A 27,214-nucleotide genomic window follows, 5' to 3' on the forward strand; every position below is an offset into this window, starting at 1 on the left:
TTTAATTTGTAAGTTTTATTTTCATTGTGCTCAAATTCTTTGAAAAGTGATATACATGCCAAGATACATGATTAAAGAGAACATATTAGGCCTTGATCACTTATGTGATAATAGGATGAAGGCAAAAAGTAATTTGTTAGGATTATCAATTTAAAAATGCTGCACTAACTTGTTGATTATATTTATCATGTGAATTTTCTATAATTGTAGCTCATGGTATCCTAATCTTTGAACAGATTTACAGGTTATGAATTATTTCCCAAGCATTGTGCAAAACACCAAATGCTAAAATAGGTGAATATTGATTTATAACACTTCTGTATTTAGAAAACTAGTTCCTTAACTGGTTCATCTTTATTGTCACTTTAACTCCTATAAGAAACCTGTTACAGCTTCCATACAAAGGGAAGAGAGAGTGAGCATTTTTCTATAAATAGTATGAGGCATTCACTACCCGGTCCTAGAGTATTAGAACAATCCTCTGCAACTGAGCTGACATGTTCTTGTAATGACTTGACCTCCATAAAAGTTCCCAAGTTAAAATGGAAAAAGTACACTGAAATAATCACACGTCAAGCCTTCTTACGAGGGTTAGCACTTGCTTAAGGAAAATAAACTGCTGCCTGAGGGAATGACACTCAATGCTTTAAAGATTTGAAATAAAACTGGTAAACCATAATTATTTTAAAAAGAATTATACACACACAGAGTTTTTAAAAGCAAATAAAAAATACTTACTGGAACATCGACATATTTTGCAGCTGCTTTCACCTTAAGTGGAAAAGAGATAATTATGAGAATTATTTTCTTAACTGTTGGATAAGTACTATGACAACAGCCAAAAGACAGCAGAAGAGAACTCACTCAAATACTTACAGTGAATGACAGAATGGATGAAAAGAAAGTGCCTTCATCGTATCTTGACAGCTTAGATAACACCCCTTCCAACACTGAAACAAACTGTAATTGTTTATAGTGAGTATTTAGAATATTACAAATTAATAACAAGGCAAATAATTTTTGGACCAACTTCTCCCACACCACAAAAGTCCACGATGAATAAACTGACAGTCAAGAGGCTGACTTGTAATGTTTACTCTTCCATTTTGAGGATGAGCTCTAAGGTCCTTTTCTATTGCTGGAAATAATAAAGTGTTTTTTTGTTTTTTTGTTTTAAGATAAAAGAATAACATGTAATAGCAGCCTGGTCACCAAACATGTGTGATAATTTTAACCACTGATAAATAACTTGAAATTCCTGAGACTATTCCTTAAAACAATTTTCAACTTCAGGAGAGATGTTTAGAAGCAATGATGGCCAAGTGTAATCAGATTCCTTTCTATCATAGATCACTTGACCATTCCCCAACTTTTTCTATCTACAGAAGAGGTTGAATCAAAATGACCAGATAATGGAAGGAATGTGTAACATTTGAGGCTCCTGTAACATGGTAACAAAGTCCAACATTGGTTAACAGGCATTGACCAAGCAGCTCTAATGAGGACATACAAGGACCAAATCTGCTTTCAGAAGCTTACAAAGCAGTTGGAGAGCTAAAACAGATAAACACTCTGCAGGCCATGAGGGAAAGAGCACTAGATTGAGCTTAATATAAGCTCCTGATTCCACAATGACTACTATGTGGGCTCAGGCCAACCACTGCACCCATCAGTTCTTCTAGCAGTTAGTGTGTGTGTGTGTGTGTGTGTGTGTGTGTGTGTGTGTGTACACGCGTGCGTGCACTGTGGGTGGTGTGGAATTAAAATTCATCTCAAGTGTTTTACATTTCTACAATTTTATATTTCTCTTAAGTTAAATTTAAGACATATATACCATAATATGATTAAACATGTGGGGAATTATATTTCACTGAGTGGAAGCACTAAGATCTGGCACTAAGAAAAGAAATTAGTAGGAATTTACTGCTGTGCATCTTTCCTCTTTAGAACTAAAATAATATGCACTATTGACAAATTATATACTCCCAAAGGGGAAATACTGACAAGGTTTTTTTAAATACAAAAAGGGAAATTAACGAAGGCTGGTTTTTGTTCACATAGCAGCTTCTTCAACAAAGTGATAATAGTTCTAGGGACACAGCTTATTGGTCTCTGGTGACCAGAGAACTCACTGAGCATGCACAGGAGATAATCTTTTCTCTATGGTTGGTCAATTACTGCAAAATAGTTTATGCAAAAGAAACAAAAACTTCCCTATAGGTTTCTCCATCACATCATGTGCGACATGATGTAAGAACACAGAAACAAAATCATGCAAACTGCTGACTAAAATCGTATTTTTAAAGAATGAAAATTATGTATGGCTCGTTAGTTGTCCTAAGGGATACAAACAGCAAAAAACACAAAATTACAAATTGCTCACAACTAAAAGTCAATTTAGCACTTTCTTCCTGCCCATTAGGATGTCTTACCAACCACAGCTGGCTAACTCAACTTGATGTGGTTTGCAAAGACCCAGAAGACCAATACTCCAGGGCTATGTCAGACCAGGGAAAGGGAATTCCAAACTTAATGGCCCTCTGTGGAAAATGCCTCATCTCTTCTAACTCAAATCTTGAGAGCCAGTGTGTGCTGGGTGATCTCATTTGCCATGAGGAGTGCGACAATTGCTATGGTTACCAGACTACCTGAGCCAGTGAAGGCTCTAGCACAGCACCTGGTTCTTGGTGCCCTCAAGTGAGTATGTGCGTACACACGTAAGTGGTGCTGGGGGACAAGGCAAGGTAGAGGCAAGAACCCTGTGGATAGATTTAGAAGATCTTAGTTCAATTGTAGCCCTGACAATCTCTGGCTATAGGGCAATGGTCAAGCCTTGAGCTTCTCTAGCTTTAGCATACTCATCAGTCGAAGGGGGGAAAATGACAGCCATCCATCCTGTCCATCTCACAAGGATCAGTGAAGACCAGTTGAGATGATTTATGTGAAAGGACTGTGAAAACAGCAAAATACTAAAGAAATGTAAAGAGTTAATATTATTGATATGATTAGCTAAATCACTATCCATTACATAGGTCTAAAAACCTATGTAATAGGTCTAAAAAGTCACAAGTTAGTGGGGGTAGCCTTAGGATTGTTTAGTGCTAAGGAGTAATAATGAGTTTGGTTATTGGCCAATGGGTCTAATTCAATTAAAAGATATCTACTGAGGTAGAACAGAGTTGAGGATGTAAATGAGACCTGCGTTAAAATCCCACCTGTTTCAAGGGTGTTTGGTTGACAGCATGGGAAGGAGGCTTTGAACACAGGTGGTCTGGCTCCAAAGCTCATGTTCTTTACCATTAGGGGTACACAGTTGTAAGCATTAAATAAGTCATGTGCCCAACATATCAGCACTCAGTAAATGTCATTTTGTTATTATTGAGCCCCTAATGTGGGAAAGAGACAATATGAATCTTTGACCTTTGCTTTCTTTCGTTCCAGGAACATACAAACTAGTGGGAGAGACAGACATGTATACTACTGGTCCTGACAGGCAGAACGTTTTAAGGGCCAGTAGAGATGGGTAAACAGTGTAACTGAAACACGAGGGAAAGTATGACCTCTAACCGGATGATGTCCGTAAGCTCCCAGGTGGTACAGGAGCTGAGCTAGCTTCCGGACGGCAGCATGGAGGGGATAAAATGACACTTGGGGAAGCAACTCTTGGTGGATGGTTTTAGGACACCAGGTTCCTAAGCAGCACTGGGTCGTATCTGTGTAAATCCTACACGAGGACTGGGCTGCTGCATCCGTGTCACAACATTCTTTGCCTCCATTTTAACAATAGCAGAGAGCCTCTCCTTGAGTTCCTCCCCACCCCAAACGGTCCCTGGGGGGGGCATGGTACAGCAAGGGACCCTATGTGCTTCCATGGCGGTGAACAGTGTCTGCACCACAGGGATCAACCAGCTGAGCCATACAGTTCCTACAGGAAAGCTGTTTTTGTGAGATTTCTCCAAGGCACATGCATTAGAAGAGCGGCCTTAAAAACCAAACTCTATTAAAAATCAAGATTGACTAATGATGATATATTTTCCATTTGGCCGTTAATTGCACAAAACAGCAAGATTCCAAAGACATCCAGTTAAACGCTGGGTTTAGTTGCTGTGTCTTTAACTGCTTCCTGTGAACTTTCTCAGTACAGCTCAGGGAGTATATAAATACTTAGGGGTTTGCCTTGTGCTCTCTGTTCTCCTGAGGGTGTCGGGTTGGAATGAAATACTGTAATCTCTTTGTTTCCCTGCTCTTTATTGTAGACGCCATTTACTGGGTTTGTTTGAATAATATTTAACACCTAAAGTCTGTCTGGGTAATTACCAACTTTACCTCACTATGCACACTCTCAAGGAAATTAAAGATGAAAAGCACTTTGAAATGACTAGTCGAATGAAACATGCAGTATGCCACAAGGCATGGCGCTTTCAATTTCCTGTTGAATTTTAACAGGGTATAAGATTCATTTTCCCACATGCATGGAAAGTAGACCACAAATTCTAAAACGTTATTGGGAGGATTCCAACTGTAGATTGGTGGGTTCAAAACACAATTCCTGCTTTTTTAGCTGTGACACTTCACGAATAAGGGTAATAAGGGTATTTGCATCATTTACACTGCAAGTTATAACATCTTCCACAGAAAAGAGATTCATCCAAATAAGACTGATGATAAAAAACTAAGTTCTTTCCCTTCCTTTTCTCTTCTTTTTTTTTCTTTTTTGGGAGGGGGGAAGGGTTAGTGGTGCTGGAGATAACTATTTTATTAGCAGATGTTTTATGTTTATTTGGTAAGATCAGGACTAGCTAGTATTGTTAAAAATCCACATGGAACTAGAATACCATGGACTGGAAAAAACCAGGTTTCCTGCCCTGAATCAGAATGTTAATGTTATGATACAATGCAACTGTCCCTTCCTCATCCTCTTTTCTCCAACTGTGAATCCACTTCTTTGAACCTTTGTTCCAACTGACTCCCAAAAGGTCTTTCTAGATTTTCTGTATCTGTGTTGGGGATGCGCACCGTTTGAGTGCTGGCTTCAGCAGCACATATACTAAAATGGGAGTGATACAGAAGATTAGCATGGCTCCCGCCCAAGGATGGGTAGTATTTGACAGCAAATATTTACTTGTAACATACCTTGTTCCACAAAGTATCTAAGACAACTTCCAAGAGGGCACATCTAGCACAGACACTGGTAAATTCTCCACACTCCTCTCCTTGTTCCTTTTTCCCTTGCCCCACAAAGAGAGCGACCTATCGTATTTTGTATTTCCTCTCTCCTAATAATCCTTTTAAGCATATAGTTGGATTTGAACAGGTGTCTTCTGACTATATAGCCTTGATCCAAATGAGTAAATTTAATTAAATTAATCTTAGGATGAGTTGGTGAGATATTTTAATTACAGAATCTAGGTAGTCAGGTGTGATGTATCCTCTGCCCATCTTATTCTTAAAGGAAATTTAGGGGAAAATATTTTAGGTTATCAGAAAGAATGTATGTGTGTCTGTATATACTTACACCTAGCTCTATACCTATGAACTCAGTGAGGTAGTGTGTCCGTGTTCCTAAATCCCTTTTTGCAATAATGAAGGATTTCGTGGATTGAATATATTCCTATGCTCTTTTGCTTCATACCCAGGATCTCCTGAGCCCCGTTAACCAGGGTGCGTCCTGAGAGTGGTCGCAGCCTCATTCTCTGCTCTGCTAACCGTTTCCCTGGCCAGTCCTTTCTTCCAGCTCTCTCAGCTTTTCTCTAGCATCCTCATTTGACATACAATGAACCCCATTCCCCTCTACCTACCCATGCTGGTCCCACCGCGAGTATGCCTATGTGCGATTGTCACAGGAGGGACACACGGGCTGGTGAGTACAACCCAGATACAAAGGGGGCACCAGAAGACTGGGAGGTAAAGCTCCCACTCTTTTCTTCTCTGCTCTTGCTGAATTCTGTGTAGCGTGATGGAAAGATGACAAGCCTAGGGACCACAAAGGCCAGGTCCTGGCTCCACAGTTACCTTCCATGTGACCTGAGGCCTGTTTCCTCATCTGTGAGCCAGGGGACTGGACTCTGGGGTAAACTCTGGTTTACCTTGGGAGTCTGCCTTGGGCAGAGCTCCAGGCCTCCTTCCCCTCTTTACTCAGGGCAGTTTTGCTCTGATCAATGTGATGCTTTTGGGTGCTACCCAAGATATATTTGAGAACATTAAATATGTCTTCTGAACATTATAAAAATACTTGAAAAGTCCTTGCTAGAGGATCTCAGGGTTCCAACTCTAGCACTGTGCATGCTATGGGACTCTGGAACCTGAGGAGAAACGATGTGGGTCTCCAGAGGCCTCTATAAAGAAATGTATGTAAGGATTTTTGTTTTAGACTGACAAAAGGGTATAGATATTTTTTGTCATCTAATACTCATGCTTTTTTGATGAGGATACGAAATTGTATAGGGAGACCCAGAGGGTAACATGAAGAAACAGGAGCAGAGTTCAGATCTTCTGATTCTCCCACACTTTGGTCAACTTAATTATTATAAGGTGGTGATAAATATGGCATTTTTGGTATCCTTTCCTTCACAAGATTTAATGTTCCCACTATCATTTTTTTTTTCCCTCAGTAAAAATATCTAAGTCCCTTTCTGGCTAGGAGCATCTTTATTTTTTTCCGTTTTAAGGTTGATTTCCATTTCTCCACAGGGTTTCGAGTTATGGAATATCTGCCTAAGAACAGTAGCCACTGACATACCATCATTTCTAATGGATGAAATCTTATAATAACATTGATAGTTTGGTTCCATATGCTTCCTCTGAATTCCAGACTCAGCTATCTGATTGTCTCCTTGGCCTTCCCTCCTTCAGATATCAGTCAACTCAGTCTCCACATGTCCAATACTGACATCGTGGTCTTTCCCTCAAAATTTGTTCCTCTTCCAGGTACCCGGGGTCAGTCAATGGCTTCAACATGCATGCTGTGCTTCAAGCCATAAACCTAGGAGCAAGTTAGGTTTTCCCTTCTCTCCCCATTACTAACCCTGGGGCTGCTGTAACAGAATACCTTAGACTGGGTGACAAAAAAGTGCACATTTTTTCCCCTCACAGTTCTGAAGGCTGGAAAGTCCACAAACAAGAAGATGATATATTTGGTGTCTGGTAAGAACCCACTTCCTGGTTCAAAGATGATGGCATTTGGCTGCATTTCTACATGGCAGAAGGAGCTAGGGAGCTCTGTGGGGTAATTTTTTTTTTTTTTTTAAATAAGGGCACTAATCCTATTTATGAGGGCTGCATCTGCATGACCTAATTACCTTCCAGAGGCCCCACCTCCTAATACCATCACCTTAGGGATTATTAGGTTTCAACATATGAATTTGGGTTGGGGGACACAAACATTCAGTCTATAGCACTCTTTAAATGTCTTAAATGTCTTTGGGTTAGTCGACCAGAGATCAATGTAACAGTCTCCGCAGGACCCTCTCTGTAATCTATTTGCTACAGGCAATCAGATGAATCTTCTTATAATGCAGATATGATTAACTCCTCACCCTTACTTGCTGCTACCCCAACCCTTCCATGGCTTCCCAATGTTCTTAGATGAAGACATTAGGTTCCTCAGGTCTGAAGTTGGGCTTTTCACCATGATTGCACTCTGCCTCTCAGGCACAGAGTTGGGAATCATTAGTACATAAAATCAGAAGTGTGAAAGTCACAGCAATTTGTGGAATGAGCTCAAAAGAAGACTAAAGATGGAAACCCAAGGAATACCAGCATTTAGGTACTAGGTGGAGAAAGGACACAGAGATGGAAAGCCAAGTTCTTTTCTCAGCATGGAAATGTGCATGCAGTTGGGGCACATACTGTTGAGCGCTATGTATGATAGAGAGCCCTGGCTCACTGTTCAATCATTTGTGAAGATGTGTGGAATAAGAAGAGGATATGGAGGTGGGATTGAAGAGAGGAGTTAAAAAGAAGGAAGTATTCTTTCTAACTTAACCAAACGTAGCAAATATATTTATCAAGATGCACAGATTAAAACATGAGAAGAAACATTTGGAATACAACACAAGTAATTCATTATTCTACTCTATTTCATGTTGAGTTAATATGCTAGGATAAAATAAAAATGTCTAGGATAGGACTCTTGAAATCTGACAGGGTAAAGACAGTAAATGTAGGTGTTACCCATTTTAATTTTTAGAGTATTTTGCATTTCACTGATTTCCTAGACATCTAGAATCAGCATGTACATTGGATTAGGAACCTGAAGCTCAAAACTTTGGTTCCTGACTCTCTTAATTAAGTTTGTGGTCAATTTAGTAGACTCCTGTGAGGACTTTGTTTGTATCTGTGAATTAGGGTAAGACTGCTCATCCCATAGGGTTTCACAGCTGGTACTTCATAAATATCCCCTTTTAAGATATCATTTCTTCAACAACAACAAAAAAATGTGAACACACTATCTTAGAGGGTTGTTTTGTTTTTAAACACTATACTGAAGTTTAAAGATCTTTCACATGATAGCCTGGATAGAGATTTATCAGAGCAGTGTTTCTCAAAGTCTGGCTCACTGTACTCCTACAACAAAATTACCATGGTGACTGGTTAAACATGTACCTTCCTGCTCCTCTTCTCAAACTTCTGATTCAGAATTGTTGGAAAGTGAGGCATGGAATCTACATTTTAACATGACCTCAAGTAATTTTGGCTTGCTAACATTTAAGAATTGAATTATAGAACCTTATTTTCTTTGCTTAATAAAATAAAAAAAAATCATTTGTCATCTCCTATGAGAGCTTAAGATGATTGGTTCAATCTATGAAGTCAGTTTATTTTATACTTTTCAACTAAAGAATGAAAGATTATTAAAAAGTACTGTTAAAGTGGGAGCGCCTGGGTGGCTCAGTTGTTAAGCATCTGCCTTCGGCTCGGGTCATGATCCCAGGGTCCTGGGATCGAGCCCCGCATCAGTCTCCCGGCTCAGTGGGAAGCCTGCTTCTCCCTCTCCCGCTCCCCCTGCTTGCGTTCCTGCTCTCACTCTCTCTCTCTGTCAAATAAATAAATAAAATCTTAAAAAAAAAAGTACTGTTAAACTGCAGGAGAAATGATCCACAGAAAAAGACTAATCTAGATCTGATCTCCATATATAATAGCTAGTTCCATTAGGGTATTTAAGTTAAAATTAATTAAAATTAAGTAAAATCAAAATTTCAGTTCCTTAGTTGTACTAGCCACATTTCAAGTGGTCTATAGCCACATGAGACTAGTAGTCACTCTACTGGATGGTGCTGGATAAATATTTTTATACCACAGAAAGTTGAACTGAAGAGTATTGATCTCTAGAATACCGTTTGCTTACTTGATTCAAATATACTATTTTTTCATTAAAACAGATGTATCTGATATAAAAATAAATCAGTTTTTTACTTTGCCAGGAAAGAGTGCAGAGATGATGTGCAGCCCTGCCAGCCTCCTCTGCAACCCTCCCCCCACCAGCAGAAATCCTGAACTAGTCTCTTTTCCTTGCTGCCTATTTAACCCTTTACCAGCTGCATGCTATCATGCAATTTAATGACTTCCAGTATGCCCCCTTCTCGCAAAAGACAACTTGCACAGGAGAACTGTGAAGATGGGGAGGTGCCATCTGGGTAAAATCTCCCTGGATGACTCGCAGACAATGAAGGCACAAAGTAACTTCCTTTCACTTTAGTGGGCTGTCTGTGCAGTGTTGGGAGCTGCTGTGCTGGGCTCCTGAGAGGCTGGAAATCTCCCTGCTCTGCCTCTGGAGCTTTGTTCTCCAGCAGTTCACCTCTCCCCCACCGGCTGGGTGCTTTTACTGTTCATCTTTTCCCTTTCCACTTGTTGGTAACTGTGTGTTGTACGTGAAGGTGCAGGTATTCTTGTGGGGGTAGAAGTGAAGAGAATGAGAACAAACTGGAGGGGTGGTGGTATGCTAAAATCTTCTTTCTGGCTCTTTTCTATCTCAAGACTTGCTACCAAGGAATTCAGAAAATACCAAACGAAATAAACAAACAAACCCCCAAAACCCTGAAGAATCCACCTGCCTCCAAAATCAAGTATAATCCCACCATCCAGAGAAGCTCTGTCAACAATTTTGGTGTTTATCCCGTCTTTACTCTATGTGATGCAAATTCAGATCATACTTTCCATTTCTAAAATATTAAACTTTTTTTTCCACTTAATACTATATTATCAAACCTTTCCTTTATCATTAATAGTCTTTGAATGCATGGTTTCTTAATATAGCTGTCCCATAATTTACTTTACCATTCCCTTCATGTTAGAGATTAAAGTTGTTTCCCATTTTTCATTAGAAGTAATGTGACCATATCAATGTATATATATTTTGTGCATCTGAGTAGGAAAAAGATGCAAAAATACTTATTAGGTAGAAGGGTATTAATGTACTCGATATAGTTCCAAATTATTTCTAGGAAGGCTGTAATGATTTACACTCCTGTAGACAGAAAGTGTGAGTATCCCACCTCACCTTTTCTGAAACCAAGTGTTAGTTTAAAAACATCTATGCTAATTTGCTAGAAAAAGTAGTATATTAATTGTAGTTTTTCTTCATTCCTTAAATGATGAGTGAGGTTTAACATTTTTCATGCTTCTTGGGCATCTCTGCTTTTTCTTTTCTAAACATGTCCTTTGTTTATTAAATTGGGGGTGTTTTTTCCTTTGTTTTCTGTACATTCTTCCAATTGTTTTATGAAGCTTGATTGGGGGTTCTCTGATCAAGCCTTGCAAGAGCAAGGGCTCCATCTGTTCCTGTGAATGTGCCGCTGGACCACATCCATTCTGACTCCTCACCCTCTTGAGTTCCATTTTCCGTCTCTTTCCCTGGCAGACCCGGATCTTGAGTGTCAGCTCATGGCAGTCTGTTACACCTTGGTGGGATTTTAACTGTCTAATCATTCAATGGAATACTTATGCTTCATCTCTACTTATACAGTTACAGGCTATAGCCCTTGTCAGAGATATCTGGAGCATCAGATTGGAAACCGTGGGAGCCCCCCAGGAGAGGAGAACCTCAGGCTGTCAGCCTTCTTCATCTGCCCGTGACTAGCTCTAGAGCCTCGGTGCTGTCATCCCCACAAACAGGCTACACTCAACGACTGGTGACAACTCGAATCAGCCAAACAGATAAGACAAATAGTCAGGGAACATAAATGTGAAATAATAAGATCTTACTGGAAGACAGAGTTATTTTTAAAAGCCAACAGCTGCAAGAAAAGCCAAGATGAATTGTAAATAAAAAATCAAAAGTTGTTGACAAAGAGTGTTCACATTTTGTTCTGAACTCTTCTTGAAATCTGAACTTTTCTTGCGTCTCTTTATAAAACTGTTTTTCAATTGGGTATTTAGAAACATGAGACAGATTTTTCTAAAAATTCCCAGCAAAATGATTTTTGAGTCTGACTTAAAAAGGTGAATAAATAATACATTACCTTTGAAACTAGCAGTGAAATGATTTCTTTTACAGCGTTGTCAATCAAATCATCTATTTTTGAATGGTATTGTTGCTGGATATCAAAAGACAAAGATGCATTAGTTGATGTGGACACAAAACTTTTGTCATTAGTCATAAATGCTTTAAAGCTCCTAGTTATGACATATCGGATTTGCTGAAAATGATCATTTTGAACATCAGAAGAACAAAACCTTGAAAACGATCCACCCAATCAACACTTTTTACATTGTGGCTTGAAAATTTTCCCATGTGCACTGTTGAGTTAAGCAGCTAATGGGGTTATTATATAGATGAATTGGGTTCTTATTCTTATTCAGGCAGAGGAATGTGAAGGATACTTTTTGTCTTCTCCTCTATAATTAAGGTGGCCGTGTATTTTTCTAAAGGGTTGGTTTAGCTGGAGAAGCAAAAAGACTAGAAAAAGATTTAATTAATACAGCATTTCATGTCTGACAACTCTCATTCATAAGTTATTTTAAATGTGCTCTAGAAATAAAATGAGCTCCCAATTGTTCACTGTAAAAGGACCGTTTTGTCAGTGCAGGGAAGCCGCAGTTTATACAATTCTTACAATATGCTCAAGCAAGGGCAAAATTAAAATGTCATCATCAAAGGTGAATAGATGGTAACAAATTAATAGGCCATAAAGGGTATAATGAAACAGCACTCACTCCCCATAGTTTTATCACTGCTTCCTCATGAAAAAGACGCCTTTAAGTAAATACAAAAAAGATGTATTTAAAATAAACCTGAAAGCCTCCTTTTTCGCTTTCTTTAGAGAATATGAGAGAGTTGCATTCTTAAATTAGCAGGAGCTTCGGCTTCTGCAGTGTTTGAAGGCACATTCATTTAAACAGTAATTCTTGCTTTAGAAGCATTTATCTGACACCCGATTGTCCCCAATAGCCACTTCAGAGAAAATGTGACTTGTAAAGACTAACCCTATCTTGATGGTTCAAGGCTTCTTGGAACAGCTAACATAATGCATAGAGTAAAAGTACTCAGGTCAGTATAAACATTAGACCAACTTAACAGCTGCCGGATGAATGGTTTCCTAGGATGTAAGTTTTTGAAAGCTATTTTTTCTTCTGAAAACATGTCTCAAAGTTTCCACACACAACAAAACATCAATGTAGGTCTGCTTTGGAATACACAGGAATGATCCGCCCCCCTCCCCCCCCCCCCCCCCCCCCGTAGGCTCTGACAGTTACAAGTGGCTATCTACCTGAATACATAAAAAACAGGAAGCCTAATTCTGGGGCATGTGAATTCTCTGTTCTGCATGTATGTGTGTGTGCTGACAAGTGGTCTAAAATTACCCGCACACACATGAATGTGGACCTTTCCCGGCACGTATTCCACCTAGTGAAGGGAAACATTATGTGTCTTTTTTACTGAAAGCCTTACTGATTCCCAAACTTGTGCTCCCCCAGAGACAATTGGAACAGAAACACAGAGGGTGGATTTCTATCACAGTAGGGCCAACTCCTTTGCTTTTAGAACAGCTTGAAGAGAAGGAAAAGGGGAGACAATAAAGAAAAACAACGGAGAAGAGAAAGAGCCTGGAGAATCTGGCTGCTAGTGGAGATAGCTAGGAAGCCCCCTACAGACACAGACACAGGACCTGGGCTCCAGCTGAAGCTCTACAGACAACCTGGTGTGAGGAGCTTATGCAAATGCGCTCTGCCCGGCTCTCCCTCCCTGCTCCTCTTTTCATACCCTCCTCTCTCCAAATTTGTGTCTGAGCAGCAGGAGGAAGTGAAATACCAGACTGAGGCTCCTCTTTGGGGTAGAACAGGAAAGGCATACACATACAGGAGATGGGCTTCAAGCTTCTCACTTCCCTCTTCCCTGGAAAGTGCTGCAGAGCATACAGGGATCAAGGTGCTCAGACCTCTGAGCGGTTCCATGTTCTTAAACATACACTTGATATGTTCAGTGCTTATCTGTATTTGCCATAGATTTCGTTTTTTAAAAGATTTTACTTTTAAGTAATCTCTATACTCAGTGTGGGGCTCGAACTTACAACCCCAAGATCAAGAGTTGCGTGCTCTACTGACTGAGCCAGCCAGGTGCCCCAGCCGTATGTTCATTTTTTAACTCAAGAGTAATCAAATGTCATCAAAAGGCTATTGGATATAAAATTGTAGAGCTTCTACATTTTAGACTGGATGGATTTGGACACATCTTAAAATCAAGAGATGAGCCACTAAAGAGGTTCCTTATACCCTTTTTATCGAAAGGCAGGGAAAGGCATGGACCCCAGGGGCCATCACATTCGCCTGTAATATACACCTTTAGACTGCTGACACCTGATCTAGCCAAAAGCAGGGAGAGGAGAAGGAGGGAAGGAGGGGGTGAGGAGGGGAGCAGGGAAGAAGGAGGAGGAGAGGGAGAGAGAGAGAGACACAAAAAAAATTAAAAAGGAAGAAAAGTATACTAAATGTACTACCCAAGGACAAACCCAAATAGGATAAGGCTCGTTAGGTTTTTATGAGATTTTGCTATTGTAAACTTATCTGACTAGCTGGGACTTTCACTAATGTTAAAATTGCCGGGAACTTCCAGAATCTGTTCTAGCTGCACAGTCGGAGGAGGTGGTCTGGAAACACTGGGGGTGGGAGCAGCCAGGTGGCCTCAGAATTCATATTGTACATGTACATTCTGCAAAGAGAAGAGCTCACATCGGCCACATAGAGATGATAGAAGGTTAGCTAGAAAGTTATTCCTCAGGGGGTCCAGACAGCTTCCAAAGACACAGACACACCAAAAGAGATCACAGAGAAGAATTGATCTGCACAGACATTTACATTACCTAACCTAAAACTGGTATGTTTTATTTGGATTAACAGATTGAATTTTTGATAAAAATCTGCAAAGTTTTTGTCTGCAACAATAAAAGCCTATACAATTTCTATCAGAATATTTCAAATCGGATTGATAATCCTACATACCAGGGCTTTGGCAAAGCACAGTCCATTTCTTTGACTAATTCTCCCTACATTCACCCTCAAAAGTGAAGTGTATGTGCTTCTCCAGCAGATGACTCTGACTTTCGATCAAGATTAACCTTTAAGGAATTTGTACCTCATGGAGCCCAGGGAATTCAGCGATCAGACACAGGTCTGAAACCCTCGTCCCCCTACGCTCAGGTACATATCCTCATTTCACCTGACTGTTGTTAACGTAAACACTCCAGAAATGAAAACTAATCAAATGCCAGTATAATCTAGCATTCTTAAAAGATTTTGGTCCTTCTCTTGGGAAGAACTTTAAAGGTATTGGATTGTCAGTTCTGGAAATGAAAGCATTTTACTATAGTTGAGAACAAATCCTACACAAGGAGCCCCTATTAATGTGCTTTCATCCTCAGTGGATGGGCCATCGGATGCTGGGGGCACCGAGGGCAGAGCATTACCTAAGTAAGACCCATGCAGTTGGTGGAGAACAACGCTTTCTAAACACTGGTGGTTTTGTGGTCTCAACATCTGTCCCCGAGGAACTGGCCTGAGACTGCTGACTCATTACACACAGCTGTCACATGAGCAGATCATTCGCTCACTAATGACTCCATTAAACACCATTCTGGGCTGCGGTTGAGCACGTTTGCATCATCATGTGCCACGCGAGAAAACGGAATCGTAACTCAGGAGCACAGAAGGGGCTGCCTTGTGGAAAAGGACTTGGGGAGGTTTCATCTCACTAATGACATATAACAAATTTACTGGAGACTCTGGAGAAGTAATTCCCTAAAATTCAGAAAACTATCCCTACTAGGTTTATCTAGGTAAGCATATATTTTACAAGATTCCAAATCGTGTAATAATCTAGTTTTTAATTTGTTGCTTACTACAGAATGAGGTCCACTCACCTCCGCATGTAACATATTTGCTAATTTGCAACAATTCCAAAACTTATCCCAAGCACAGAGAGGGAAAGCCTGTGCAATTATGTGGGTATATTTATTGGTGATTAAAAGCAAAGTATAAAATCCTTCTTTTGCACGAAATTCTTGCTTACCACTTTTCATAGTTGCTAATGGGTTTTACACCTGCACATTTTGAATTACATTAATTGTGTGAAAGTTGTGGGAAACTAATTGTCTCTGGTGAGAAGGTACATGTGCAGACATAATGAACAGTAGCAGATTACTTTTCAAAGCCATCTACCTGTTAATATAAAGAACCGTTTGACAATGCAACAATGTTTTGTTATTTGTGTGTGTGCCTGTTTTTCTTTTGAGGTACTAGAGACAGTTGTTTCTTACAGGGGAGGATTTTTAAAGCGGTGACAACAGATCAGTCTGTTCATTCAACAACTATTTACTATGCGTATTATGTGTCAGGTACTGCCACGTATATTAAAATAAAAGCAGATGGATAAATCCAGTATCAATGGGAAGAGGCAAGATGATTCTATAAACCTGATGAGAAATGGATGGACTTATAAAGAGACGTAAGACAATATTTCTGAGTAGACCATCAAAGGCTTACATCTGGGTACTGAAAAACGTGAAAAGATAGAGAGATGAGCTATGATATCCAAGCCAGCTGCTTCCTCATTCAGATGATTAGAGGTAATAAATCATGTTGTAGGTGCTCAGGGAATGATAATTACTGAACATTCTATAACACCTATCAATCACTTACTATATCTGTAAGGTTGTATGCTATGGTATTAGAAATACATCTTTTCCCCTTGAATTGCTCAAAGAATGAAATACGTGTGCATGTGCACAAATTATGGCCAATTACCTAATGTCTATATCTGGGTTAAATAAGTATGAAATTCACAAATAGTGGGCCTTCTCATCCACTTTCAGAGCTACCTAAGCCCTTCTACTTGGTTGAGAATTGTCAGCCCAGTAGAGTCACCCTGAGTTTGACTCCTGGGCAGCAACTCTAAGACTTATGAGAGTGAACATATCCATAGAGCACAAAAACATTTTGACTTATCAAAACACATATATAAAACCGATAGATATATATATATATAGTGTTTAGTCACTTTTGTATGCATAAAAATTTTCATATCATGTTCCTCTGAGGTTCTGGGTGGTAATTCAAGACAACCTTGTGTGGAGGAGAGGAAAGGCTCCTGACACACAGGCCTGCCTCTTCCCTGTCTCTGGTAATGGTTACTTCCCAGGCCATGAGTGGGAAGAAAGACTGTATCACTGGTGGGCATGTACCTTATTGAAATCCACAATTGGGTTCTTCTGCATGAAGTGACCTTAGGAATGGCCTCCTGGTCCTCAAATTTACAGGTACCCTGATATATAGTATATGTCATCCAAACCTCCAAATTTTCCTAGTATTGGTAAAAGTATATACTATAGATATATGCACCTTGAAAATATTAATAATCATTCTGCTTCTGAATTTAGAATTTTGTTTAAAGGAGGGTGAATTCATTTTGTTTTAAATAATTTTATCCTTAAAAAACCTAAGAGCAGTTTGTAGATTCTGCAGCCTAACAGGGAAGAAACATTCCCCTTGACATTATTTAGGGCTTAAGTATTTATGTGTTTTAATGTGTCTCTGGGTATTGCTATGTTATAATAAGCTGTTAGTGTTATACACATACACGGAAAACATAAACCTGAAAATTGAATTAATTATATTAACTTGAAAAGATGAAAATAAAAAGTGTACATTTACACAAATAATCACTCAAATGAAAGTGTGCTTTTACAAAAAAAAAAAAGAAAAGAAAAAAAAAGAAAGACTTACCCATTGACTACCAAACTGGATCATGCCATGGAGAAAAAAAAAAGACGATGAAGGAGAACATATGGGAAGAGTAAAGAAATGAAAAAGTAATTACAATGAGAAAAGCAGCAACAAAATAACTTACACAGATAATCTAAGAAAAATAAATCCTTTTCGCCCAATCGCCCCTCTCAACAAAAATAAATCATGGGGTAAAATAAGCTGTGTTTCTGAATATAGAACCAAACAAAACATGAATCAAAGTAAAAAAAAAATGGGACATTTATTAAAAAAAAAAAAAGTTTTTTTTAGTACATTTCTACTTGATCTTTAAAACATGGAAACTTTTGTGTAAATAAAAATATTTCATATGCTATTTTCTGTGCCTTGTTTTTTGAATGCAAACTCTGGATACTCTAGATTTGTATAAACAAAGCAGGTAGCTTTCTAGCTTTCTTATTTGCTTGTGAAAAGCAAGGTTTATGTAAATACACAACACCTAAGTTGTTAAAAGCTTCAATGGCCACGTGTAAAATTTTGGGCAGTCTTCACATAAAAAAGAAGAAACTAATGGGAGCAAAGGATAAAGGGCCTTCCATTATTACAGTAAGGAAAAGACCAAACACTTCTATTGGAAAAGTTGGGTCTTTTAATCTAATCAAGTGAGAGACTTCTGGACACAGCATCCAGCACCCTCTGCCAGGGCACCCCGTGCTGCCTATTCATATGTGACACTCAGTTCACTTACCTCTTGTCCTCCATCCAGGGCACAAAGTTTGGTGCTTTGCTTTTTGGCATCGACCAATACATTAAACATTGTACACACAGAGGCAGGAATGCGCAAGTCAGTGGTTTTGCTTGCCTTTTGCAGCTTGACTTCAAATGCAGTTCTTGTTCTATTCATTAAAACATGAATTCAGGGTAAGAAATTCTGAATTATGTCTTACCTGTTTAGTGAAAGTGAAATCAACACTACAACACGCTAATTTAAAACATGCAAATAAGGAGTGTGGCATTGCTTGGGAGCTAGGGGTGGGATGCTCTTCTTTGTCAGGTGTCTCATATGAAAGATCAGGGAGATATTTTATATTAAACAGATTTGCAGTCACGCAGACAATATCTCTATTCAAAGGAAGCTATTTGTTATATCTAGTGTAAAACTTTTTATGGAAAAACCGCTTAGTTTTACTTAACTGCCTGAATTAATTTCCAAGTATAAAAACCACTGGCTTCTCTACATTAAAGCAGAACAAATCTTCTGCGTGAGGGTTTACCAAATAAAAAAAAAAAAAGTACAAGTTTGGAAAACCCTAAAACATCATGATTAATGTACAACAGAGAATGGATAATTCTTTTGTGTCACTTAGATTTTCTTTCAAATACCCAAAGTTGTAGGTAGGTGTTCGAAAGAAAGTTTGTAACAGGCAATTTGGAATTGTTTATGTGAAAGTATCCAAAGAATACCCATAGATTTGAGACATTAGAATCACATATGACAAATATGATATTTTTAAAACATTAAATAATCTAATTCATGGCCTTGCCTTAGGAAGCTATTAAACATTATTCTAAAGACAAGATTTTTCTTAACTTTGAAGAATTCAGGATTATTCAATTGCTCCAACCAGTGTTTACTCCAATATGCTGCCCACATTGTTCTGTATGCATCATGAACAAGGGCAATGGGAAAAACAATGCTTGGCTAATTAGCGATACACTGTTGATTTTGTAAGAACTATTAAAGAAAATGAAAGCACATCTGGAGGAATTCAAAGCCTCATAACTTATTTCTGATTAAGTTCTGAAGAATGTAACTGGATAGTTGATGTGGAAAGCTCCTTTGACGTGGAAAGAGAATACCAGAAAACAGAAACAGTGATGGCCCTGATCATAATTTGGGTTTGCCATGCCGTTTCACAGCAGACACTGTGCGTAACGCATAAAGTACTTAACTGCCCTTTTCCATATGTCTCAGGAAGTACTGCCTTGGGAACTGAAAGCACAGTATTCCCAGAGAGACAACAATAAAGCACCACAGAAAGGATTAATATAGTATGGATGCTACTGAGAAGGGTAATGTGAGGAGGCGTTAAAAAAAAAAAAAGTTTTAGGCCAATTTTATCAGTTACAGAGTTACAGGAGGCCCCAGAATTTAGGTCTGAGAACCCAACGTTCATTAAATTTTGTTGTGGTAGTACATATTGAAACTTTCCTTGTGACAACTGGTAACAGGTACTTGGTGAAAAGTGCTACTCTGGGTGCTGGCGTACAAAGCAGCAACTTGAAAACACAGGTCTACCTTTTGACACAGGCCTCTATCATATCACTGGCCATTAGTTTAAGTCTTTGCTCTAAGTGGTGGGCAAATTCTTGTTCTGGCCAGTGCAGATCAAAGACAAACATTTGCAGTGCATCGAGTTTCCAAAAGAGGTCTTCTGATGTTGCTGAGCCATTGCTAGAAGAAAAAGGAAACATGAAGAGCATCATGAACTTCCACTGTTAGCTGTGAGGATAGCCAACACATTGTTTTTTGCCTTAAAATCTCAGTAATTGGTATTTTCTTTATTCAACCTTCTAAATCTCTTCCTTTTCACTTCTTAATGAATATGGTGAGGAAAAAAACCAAAACAAAACAAATAGAAATGAATATAGTAGGGTTTCATAGAAAGGGATAGAATGCATATGGGTACTTTACTAAGGAAAAGAAATCAAATTGTACATGGAAGAACAAACATTTTAAACGCTTTTTTAACCAATCCATAGGATACAGATAAAATACATAAATATTTCCTCCTGGAAATTCAGAAGAGTATGTTCTATGCAAGAAAGTCCATACGAGAGCTACTAGGAGCTTCACTCCTCTACTCATGCATACACGTGTGCCTTTGTCATCACAGTGGTTTCTGTCTACAGACAGGTGCGTAGCGTACAGATCCTTCAGTTTCTCAAGGACAGGGGAAGGGGAAACAGGTAGTGCACGTGAGAAAACAGGCTGAGCAGGGAAGCAAATCTTATGCCTATTTTGAAATGCTTCGTGACTTTTCTAGCTCATAATGAAACCTAACAGTATGACGTACAGTCTAACAGAGAAATGACATTCAGGGTGCCCTGAAGTGGGAACAAAATCATGTATTTCAGGTCATTCCATCTTTCTAACTTGGGGCCTGGATTTGCTATGCATTCACTGCTGTGGCAAAATTAATCCAGGGAACTAGAGTTTCAGACCATGGATGAAGGTAATTTGTAGCAAAGTACATATAATATTTGGGCAAAGGATAATACTACTACTTTCCATTATGCAAGTATATAGCCTAACAGGGAAACAGAGGTTTTGAAAGTAAAATAATCCTATGTTCAAACACGCTGAAACTTAACAGTAAAAGATAACAAAAGGAGAAAAAAGGTGCTCAGTTCTCAGCTTTCCCGTAAGTGCTTAACATACACTAACCTAAAAATTGTATTGTTAGTGTGCAAAAGAACACGAGAGAAATGAAATAATTTATCACAAGAGCACAGTGGGAAACTTTTATAAAAATAAAATTCTTTTAAATACCCCCTTTGTTTAGCTAAACCTATCAATTATTTGGCTTAAAAAAATGCCTCCTTCTCTGGCTAATTAAAGGCTTATTTCCCTCCCCCACCTCCACCTCAGCATCTTTCCTGCATCACCAACCTCCTTTGTGTTCCTTCTCCCATTCCGCCAGTAATTCCTCATGGTCTCCTTGCCTAGCCAAGATGCGCTCACAGTTAAGTGCTCAATGGACCATTCTCAGCAAAGCACTGAATGCCACCCATAGCTCTCTACTCAGTATCTCGTAACCTTAAAAATCAGTGCCCCTAAAGTACCATTAAACAAAGGAACCAGACAACACCATGTTGACACTGCTTTGAAAAATGTTAGAAAAAAACACTGTATTTATTTCTCCCTTTTGCCATATATATAATAAAAATAAGAGGAAAAAAATGACCAGGCAAAATCTTCTTATATATCCAGAGTGTACAATGTGGTAAATTAGAGGACTTATATTAAGAGCAATTGAATCTAATTGGTTAAAGAAGCAAATCTAATAATTTTTTACTTTGGAGAAATATAAAGTAGCTATTTGAAACATGTATGTATTCCTAATAGCATAACAAAACAACAAAAACCATCATCAAAACAAAATCTGAAGTAGTGAAGATGGGATTCTATTGAAAATGGACTCTCTCATAACATATGACAATTAAATCTTCATAGAGAGTATGGATATATGTTTCTTCTGTTCTTTGATGCTATGGAATGATAAATGTACTTAATTGGGAACATAATTAAGGTAACAAGTGTTTGCTATAAATAAATAGAAAAAAATGTAAAGAGGTTTTCTCTTGAGCTGTAATTTATAACCGGCAATTTACTCAGAACTTTTTCATTTTAAAATTATTTTTAATCAGTGACCTATTCCGAAAGTATGATTAACAGATTAAAGAACTCAAACATGAATAAGGAACTCTGAGATAACTTCCTAAAAATGCCAGTAGGAAACTTATCTTTTTTTTTTTTAATTTTTTATTGTTATGTTAATCACCATATATTACAAGTAGGAAACTTATCTTATTGGCACCTACTTTTAGAGCTAAAAAAACCCAAAAAACAAAAACCAAAAAAACCCAAGAAGGAAGACATGGAGAAGCCCCTCCTAAGGTGATACTGATACATTAGTAGGTCAGGATGTATCTTTAAAGCATTGGTTATATTCTATTTTTTTAATTCCTTACATATATAAAATGGACTTTTTTTTTTTTTTTTTTTTTTGCTATTTAATGCTTTATAATGAAAGTTCAAAAAACTAAGAGTGCCTGGCTGGTTCAGTTGGTGGAGAATGTGACCCTTGATCTTGGGGTTATGGGTTCAAGCCCCGCATTGGGGGGTAGAGATTACTTAAAAATAATAAAAATAAAATCTTTAACAAAAAAACCCACCCAGAACCCAAAAAACTAGTGATTACATCATAACATTGTAAGTAATTTTGAGCACCCTGATGAAGAGCCTAATGCTGATAATCCTAGCAGGTAAAGATAAGAGTGATTAACTTGTAAAACATGTTTTTTATTTACTCAGAATGATGAAAGTATGAGCACTTTATTTACAAAGCCACAATTTGTCATGATTCCTGTCCTGAGATGCAGGTCATTTTAAAAAGGGGCTCCCAATAAATGAGATTCAGGTTTCACACATGCCTCAAAGCTAAAAAAATAAAGACACACACACACACAAAATCTAAATTTCACAAGGTAATGCCCACAATAATGTTTTTGGTTAAAATCAAGGGTGTTAAACAGATGAGGAATGAGGAAGAAGAGGAGTTAAATTATAAAACAGTATTAAGCACAAAAACACATAAACTTAGAAAGATACATTATTCTTCCTAGATAATTGCCAAGCACACACAGACACCACTCTATACACTATAACTGCCCCAAGCATTTGTCTGAAAGAAAAAGATTCACATGTAACCTAACATCCTGATAACTATCATGGGCACAGTGATGATGTTTAACTTGGAGAGATATTGTTAAGATATTTTGCAAGTTATTCTTCTCCTTCTTGGTCTTCTTTCTTTTCTTGAGGGTATGTAGCCTTGGGGAGCAGATGTAACAGTGGTGGGAGGACAGGCAGAAGCGATGCTGGGCAAATTCTTAGCCCAGCATCCTTATATTCTCTGGAAGCCGAACACATGAACAAGAGGAGTGAGAGCTTTGTGGTCAGGCAAACCTGGGTTCAAAGCTTGCTTCTGTCACTTACTTACTGTGGGACCTCAGGCAACTTCTGTTTCTTAACCTCTTTATGACTTAGTTTCCTAAGTCCCTAAAATAGGGACAATGACATTTACATCCCAGGGTTGTCCAGAGGCTTAGCTGAGAAAAAGATCTGGCACTTTACCTGGAACATAGTAAGTGTTCAATGAATGGTAGCTATTTTTCTTCTAATTATTATTCTTTCTAGCTGACGTCATATGAGATCTTGGGCAAAGCATGGACTATTATTGAGTTCATTTGCTTGCTCTGAGTCTCATACTTTTGAAAACTATACAGTTAATAAATAATGATGATTGATGACAGTAATAATAACGATAAAAATCATAATGTAGCATAGGAGTAGTTAGTATTTATTGAGAGCCTAGGATGTGCCAGGCACTTTTCATCATTTTTTTCTTTTTTATCCTCACAAAAATGTCTTTAAATTAGGTGTCATAACCATTTCAGCACTGGGGAAACTGAGGCTAAGAAAGATTTAATGATTACTAAACTAGGATCTAAACTCGAATTTCAAAGCCTATGTCCTTTTTGTTTTAGTGACTCTCAGTTACTGAGTCTGCAATAGGTGGGCTGACCACAACGTAGAGCTAACAGATATGGTTTTTATGATATAAAGATTATTTAAAAATAACAAAGTGCATCAACTGACAGATGAAAGGACTTGCTGGTGTTAGGAAATAAAGGATGATCGCTTCTCTGCAACCTGAAATATTATTTCTTTAAAAGTGCAACTAAGATAAAATAGAAAAACATTATATTCTTAAACAATTCTTACGATGGTTTTCTTCATGTACAAGAGAAACTATATGGGCAGTAACAAAGTTGGAGCCAACTATGGCTCCTAGACATACTGTTACCACAGTGATTGCCGGAAGCGTGGTGTATCATTTAGGCTAGAGTCTACAACCTGGGTCACAAAATGACCTCTCACCTACAGATCACATATGAACTACATCAAGCCAGTGAGTGGTTTTTTTTTTTTTTAATCTGTATCATTTATCATCGATTTGCTCAGCTTAGCTTAAGAGCTTAAAAAAACTCACACAAAACCAAAACATAGGATTCCTCAACCAACAATGATAAATGCCATGCAATCTGAACAAATGTGCACAGAACACAGCCCAGGCCATGCACTAGCTAACACACCACCAGGAAATAAGTGAGGGATACACACGTGGACTCATATAAAGAAGCCATCCACGAAGGAGTAGAAAAGCTAGGAATCTGTGGAAGATTAAGAGGCAGACTTGGAACTTTTGGAAGAGCTACATTGGGAAGACTGTTGGCGATATTCCTGTAGAGAAACAAACAACGTGGGAAGGGACCAGCATAAGCAATAACCACAGATGGCCATGTGTAAAGTCATAAGGTCAGGACTAAAGAGACAGACGTTCTATGGACACTGGGCAAGATACCTACTTGACAGGCTGCCATGTCTCTTGCTCAAAACCTCTGTGAATTGACTGGGCGATGGAGGACTCCATGAGATCGACGTAGCGGACAACCAAGGGCACAAAGATTTCTTGCAAATGTTTGTGAAATTTTCCATTACATAAAAGTGCTGAAATAGTCAAGCAGAAACAGGGTTTGTCAGAGGGATCATATCAGGCATTTGGGAAAGAGGGGTGGAAAAAAACGTTTCCTGAAAGAGTCTGACACAGAAGAACTGGTAAAATACAGATGATAATGGATCTTGCTCCTCCTATTGAATATATCATGAAAGCTAATCAAGAAGTATAATTAACCTCCTAGATATGGCTGTCAAAATGCAAACAGATTCTATCTCTATAAAATCTTCCTGGCAGGTGGGATGTTTTTATTCTCTGAGAGGTTTAACACATGAGGCATATGACCACTTGCTAGAGATTCAACAGAGCTGCTGGATACCTGGAAGGTCTTGACACATGTAAATAGAGCAATAAAGAGAGTTACAATCCCTGTGCTAGACGGTATATCACAGAAGAGCTAAACCCATTCAATTCTGAGAGCTAAGCTTGATTCATTCTAAGAAATACACTTAACTTAATTCACCAGTAGGATGACTGTGGCCTTGGGAATATCTATTCTGATTCATGAATTTTTCAGTTATTTGTGGATTTTCTTGTTAGTCATCAAGTTTTTCACATGTGTCTTTAAAAACGTCATATGCATTTTTCAGGTGTCCATTTGTCTTTAATGAAATACACTATGGGACATCCCACCTAAAGCAGTTGTGGAAGTCTTAGAATTTGTGCTATTGGGATAGGACTGTCAAATAGGTAGGTAATAGGTAAGGTGCACCTCCCTACACCAGAAGGTGGATGCTTTCTATGCACAGGATGTAATTTCACTAGAAGAAAGGTCAGTGCTATCTGTAGATTGTGTCACACCCACCCACTCCCCTGCCAAATTCATTGAAATCCTAACACCCAATGTGATGGTGGGACCCTTGAGGGGGTAATTAAGTCATGGGAGCAGAGTCCTCATGAACAGGGTTAGTATTCTCATGAAATCTATGAAACAAGCTCTCATAGATTGGAGGAAAGATCACCCGGTAGAGGTAACAGCTAGTATGAAAGTTCTAGGCAAGGAACAAGCTCGTGTACTTCCAGAAGGACGAGAAAGCCAGTGTGGCAGGAGTAGAGTGAGAAAGGGGAAAAAATAGTCCAAGATTATGTCTACACAGTAGTACATGGTGAGAAGTATGTTCACAGGGAAGCATCATTATTTTTATTATTACTAAGCAGAGGAGTGCCATGATATCATATCTCTGGCTGCTGTGTGGAAAATGGAGTTGGTGACAAAGGGCAGAAGCAAGAAGGTGGCTCGCTCTCAGTGCTTGACTGCAACAGACCAGGTAAAGGATGACAGTGATAATGATGGTGACTTGGATTAGAGTGGCAGAGGTGGAAGATGGGGAAAAGTCTCTCAGTAACCCCATTCACTTTTATGAATCTGAATAGCTGCATGTGCTTATATACAAAATCTAGTAACTAGCAGTTTTAAAGTAATGCCTCATGAAATACTCAGCTAAATATGCCACCTTCCCCACATAATCTTCTTCAGGGCAAAAATACCCTGAAAGCTAAACAGTGTTTTAAAACTTGGGCAAAGTATGTGATGCTTACCACAGTGGCATGAATACTGTTTTAACGGATTCTGAAATTTGTCAGAGGCTGGAAAACTATAGACATATAGAAGTGGGGCAGGAAGCAATTCTAAATACAGAGGAAAATACGACACTTTTTTTTTCTATTTCTAGTTAATATGGTTTAGTATTTTTTGTGCTTAAATAATTTTTTCTGGCTTATCTATATGCTAAAAGATTTCCTATTAAAGTGGGAATGATAATCATATTTAAAGATAAATGTCTTATTTAGAAGACTAATGTTATCTTAATGATGTTTTCATTAGCACACTGAAAGGAGCTTTATTTATTCCTGGAGATTCAATCACAGAGCTAGAAGGTACTACATAGATCACGCAGTTCAGTTCCTTTTGCCAAATGGCACCTAAATAAGGATGTTGAACATTAAGGATGAAATATTCTCACTCAAACCACCTAAATCACTGTGGTAAGCAAATTAAAAAATATACCCATATCTGAATTTATTGGCTCTCCACTTAAGAACTCTCTTTTTCTTCCTCCTCCTCCTTGCCTGCATTTTTGGAGTGTCAAACATGGGGCTAAGTCCTTGATATGCATTCTCTCATTTAATCATCACAAATCTCTGTGACAAAAGCACTATTTTTTTTTTTTAATCTTATCAATAAGGAAGCTGAGGCACAGAGAATTTAGGGGCATGTGGTGAAGTCATCTAGTCATTAGGCAATAGAACAAGAGCCCCCTCTTAACCCCCATAGACTATATATATTACCATCACCCCTCAATTTACATTACCATAAATTATTATCTATCCATCTATCCATTCATAGAGTCGTCCAACCTATCAGCAGCATATCAGCATCTTTTAAGACCTAGAAATGTATAGATTATTTTAGGTAGAAAAAAATCTTGCAAATGACAAACACATTACTCCACATCTTAGATGAATTATATGTTTTTAGAATTAGAATTTTTATTTTTAAAAATTTTTTATTGTTATGTTAATCACCATACATTATTACATCATTAGTTTTGGATGTAGTGTTCCATGATTCATTGTTTGTGCATAACACCCAGAGCTCCATGCAGAGCGTGCCCTCTTTAATATCCATCACCAGGCCAACCCATCCCCCCACCCTC

At 38.4% G+C, this 27,214-nt stretch overlaps 1 protein-coding gene and 1 non-coding gene across 16 annotated transcripts in view; one reads left to right on the top strand and one right to left on the bottom strand.

The window, feature by feature from the left end:
- CADPS2 (calcium dependent secretion activator 2) overlaps nucleotides 1-27,214 on the bottom strand; it is a 506,725-nt gene that overhangs the window by 36,266 nt on the left and 443,245 nt on the right. For 6 of the 15 annotated variants that reach the window (XM_028104882.2, XM_028104885.2, XM_028104886.2 and 3 more), the window contains 6 exons: nucleotides 24,409-24,550; nucleotides 19,493-19,648; nucleotides 17,942-18,089; nucleotides 11,460-11,534; nucleotides 877-960; nucleotides 739-771 (listed from right to left, as the gene is read on the bottom strand). In XM_028104882.2, the coding sequence (XP_027960683.1) occupies nucleotides 739-771; nucleotides 877-960; nucleotides 11,460-11,534; nucleotides 17,942-18,089; nucleotides 19,493-19,648; nucleotides 24,409-24,550 (638 nt within the window). Of the gene's footprint in view, nucleotides 1-738; nucleotides 772-876; nucleotides 961-11,459; nucleotides 11,535-17,214; nucleotides 17,230-17,926; nucleotides 18,090-19,492; nucleotides 19,649-24,163; nucleotides 24,284-24,408; nucleotides 24,551-27,214 lie in introns of all 15 variants that reach the window. The other 9 variants (XM_028104877.2, XM_028104879.2, XM_028104878.2 and 6 more) reach the window with 4 other exon arrangements.
- LOC114210707 (U6 spliceosomal RNA) lies at nucleotides 5,024-5,128 on the top strand. The gene has a single exon (XR_003609567.1). It is a non-coding gene; the product is annotated as a U6 spliceosomal RNA (small nuclear RNA).

The sequence above is a fragment of the Eumetopias jubatus genome, unplaced genomic scaffold, assembly GCF_037043125.1.
Source record: "Eumetopias jubatus isolate StellerSeaLion01/CBP00866 unplaced genomic scaffold, mEumJub1_p1.0 scaffold_14, whole genome shotgun sequence".
Classification (NCBI taxonomy): Eukaryota; Metazoa; Chordata; class Mammalia; order Carnivora; family Otariidae; genus Eumetopias; species Eumetopias jubatus.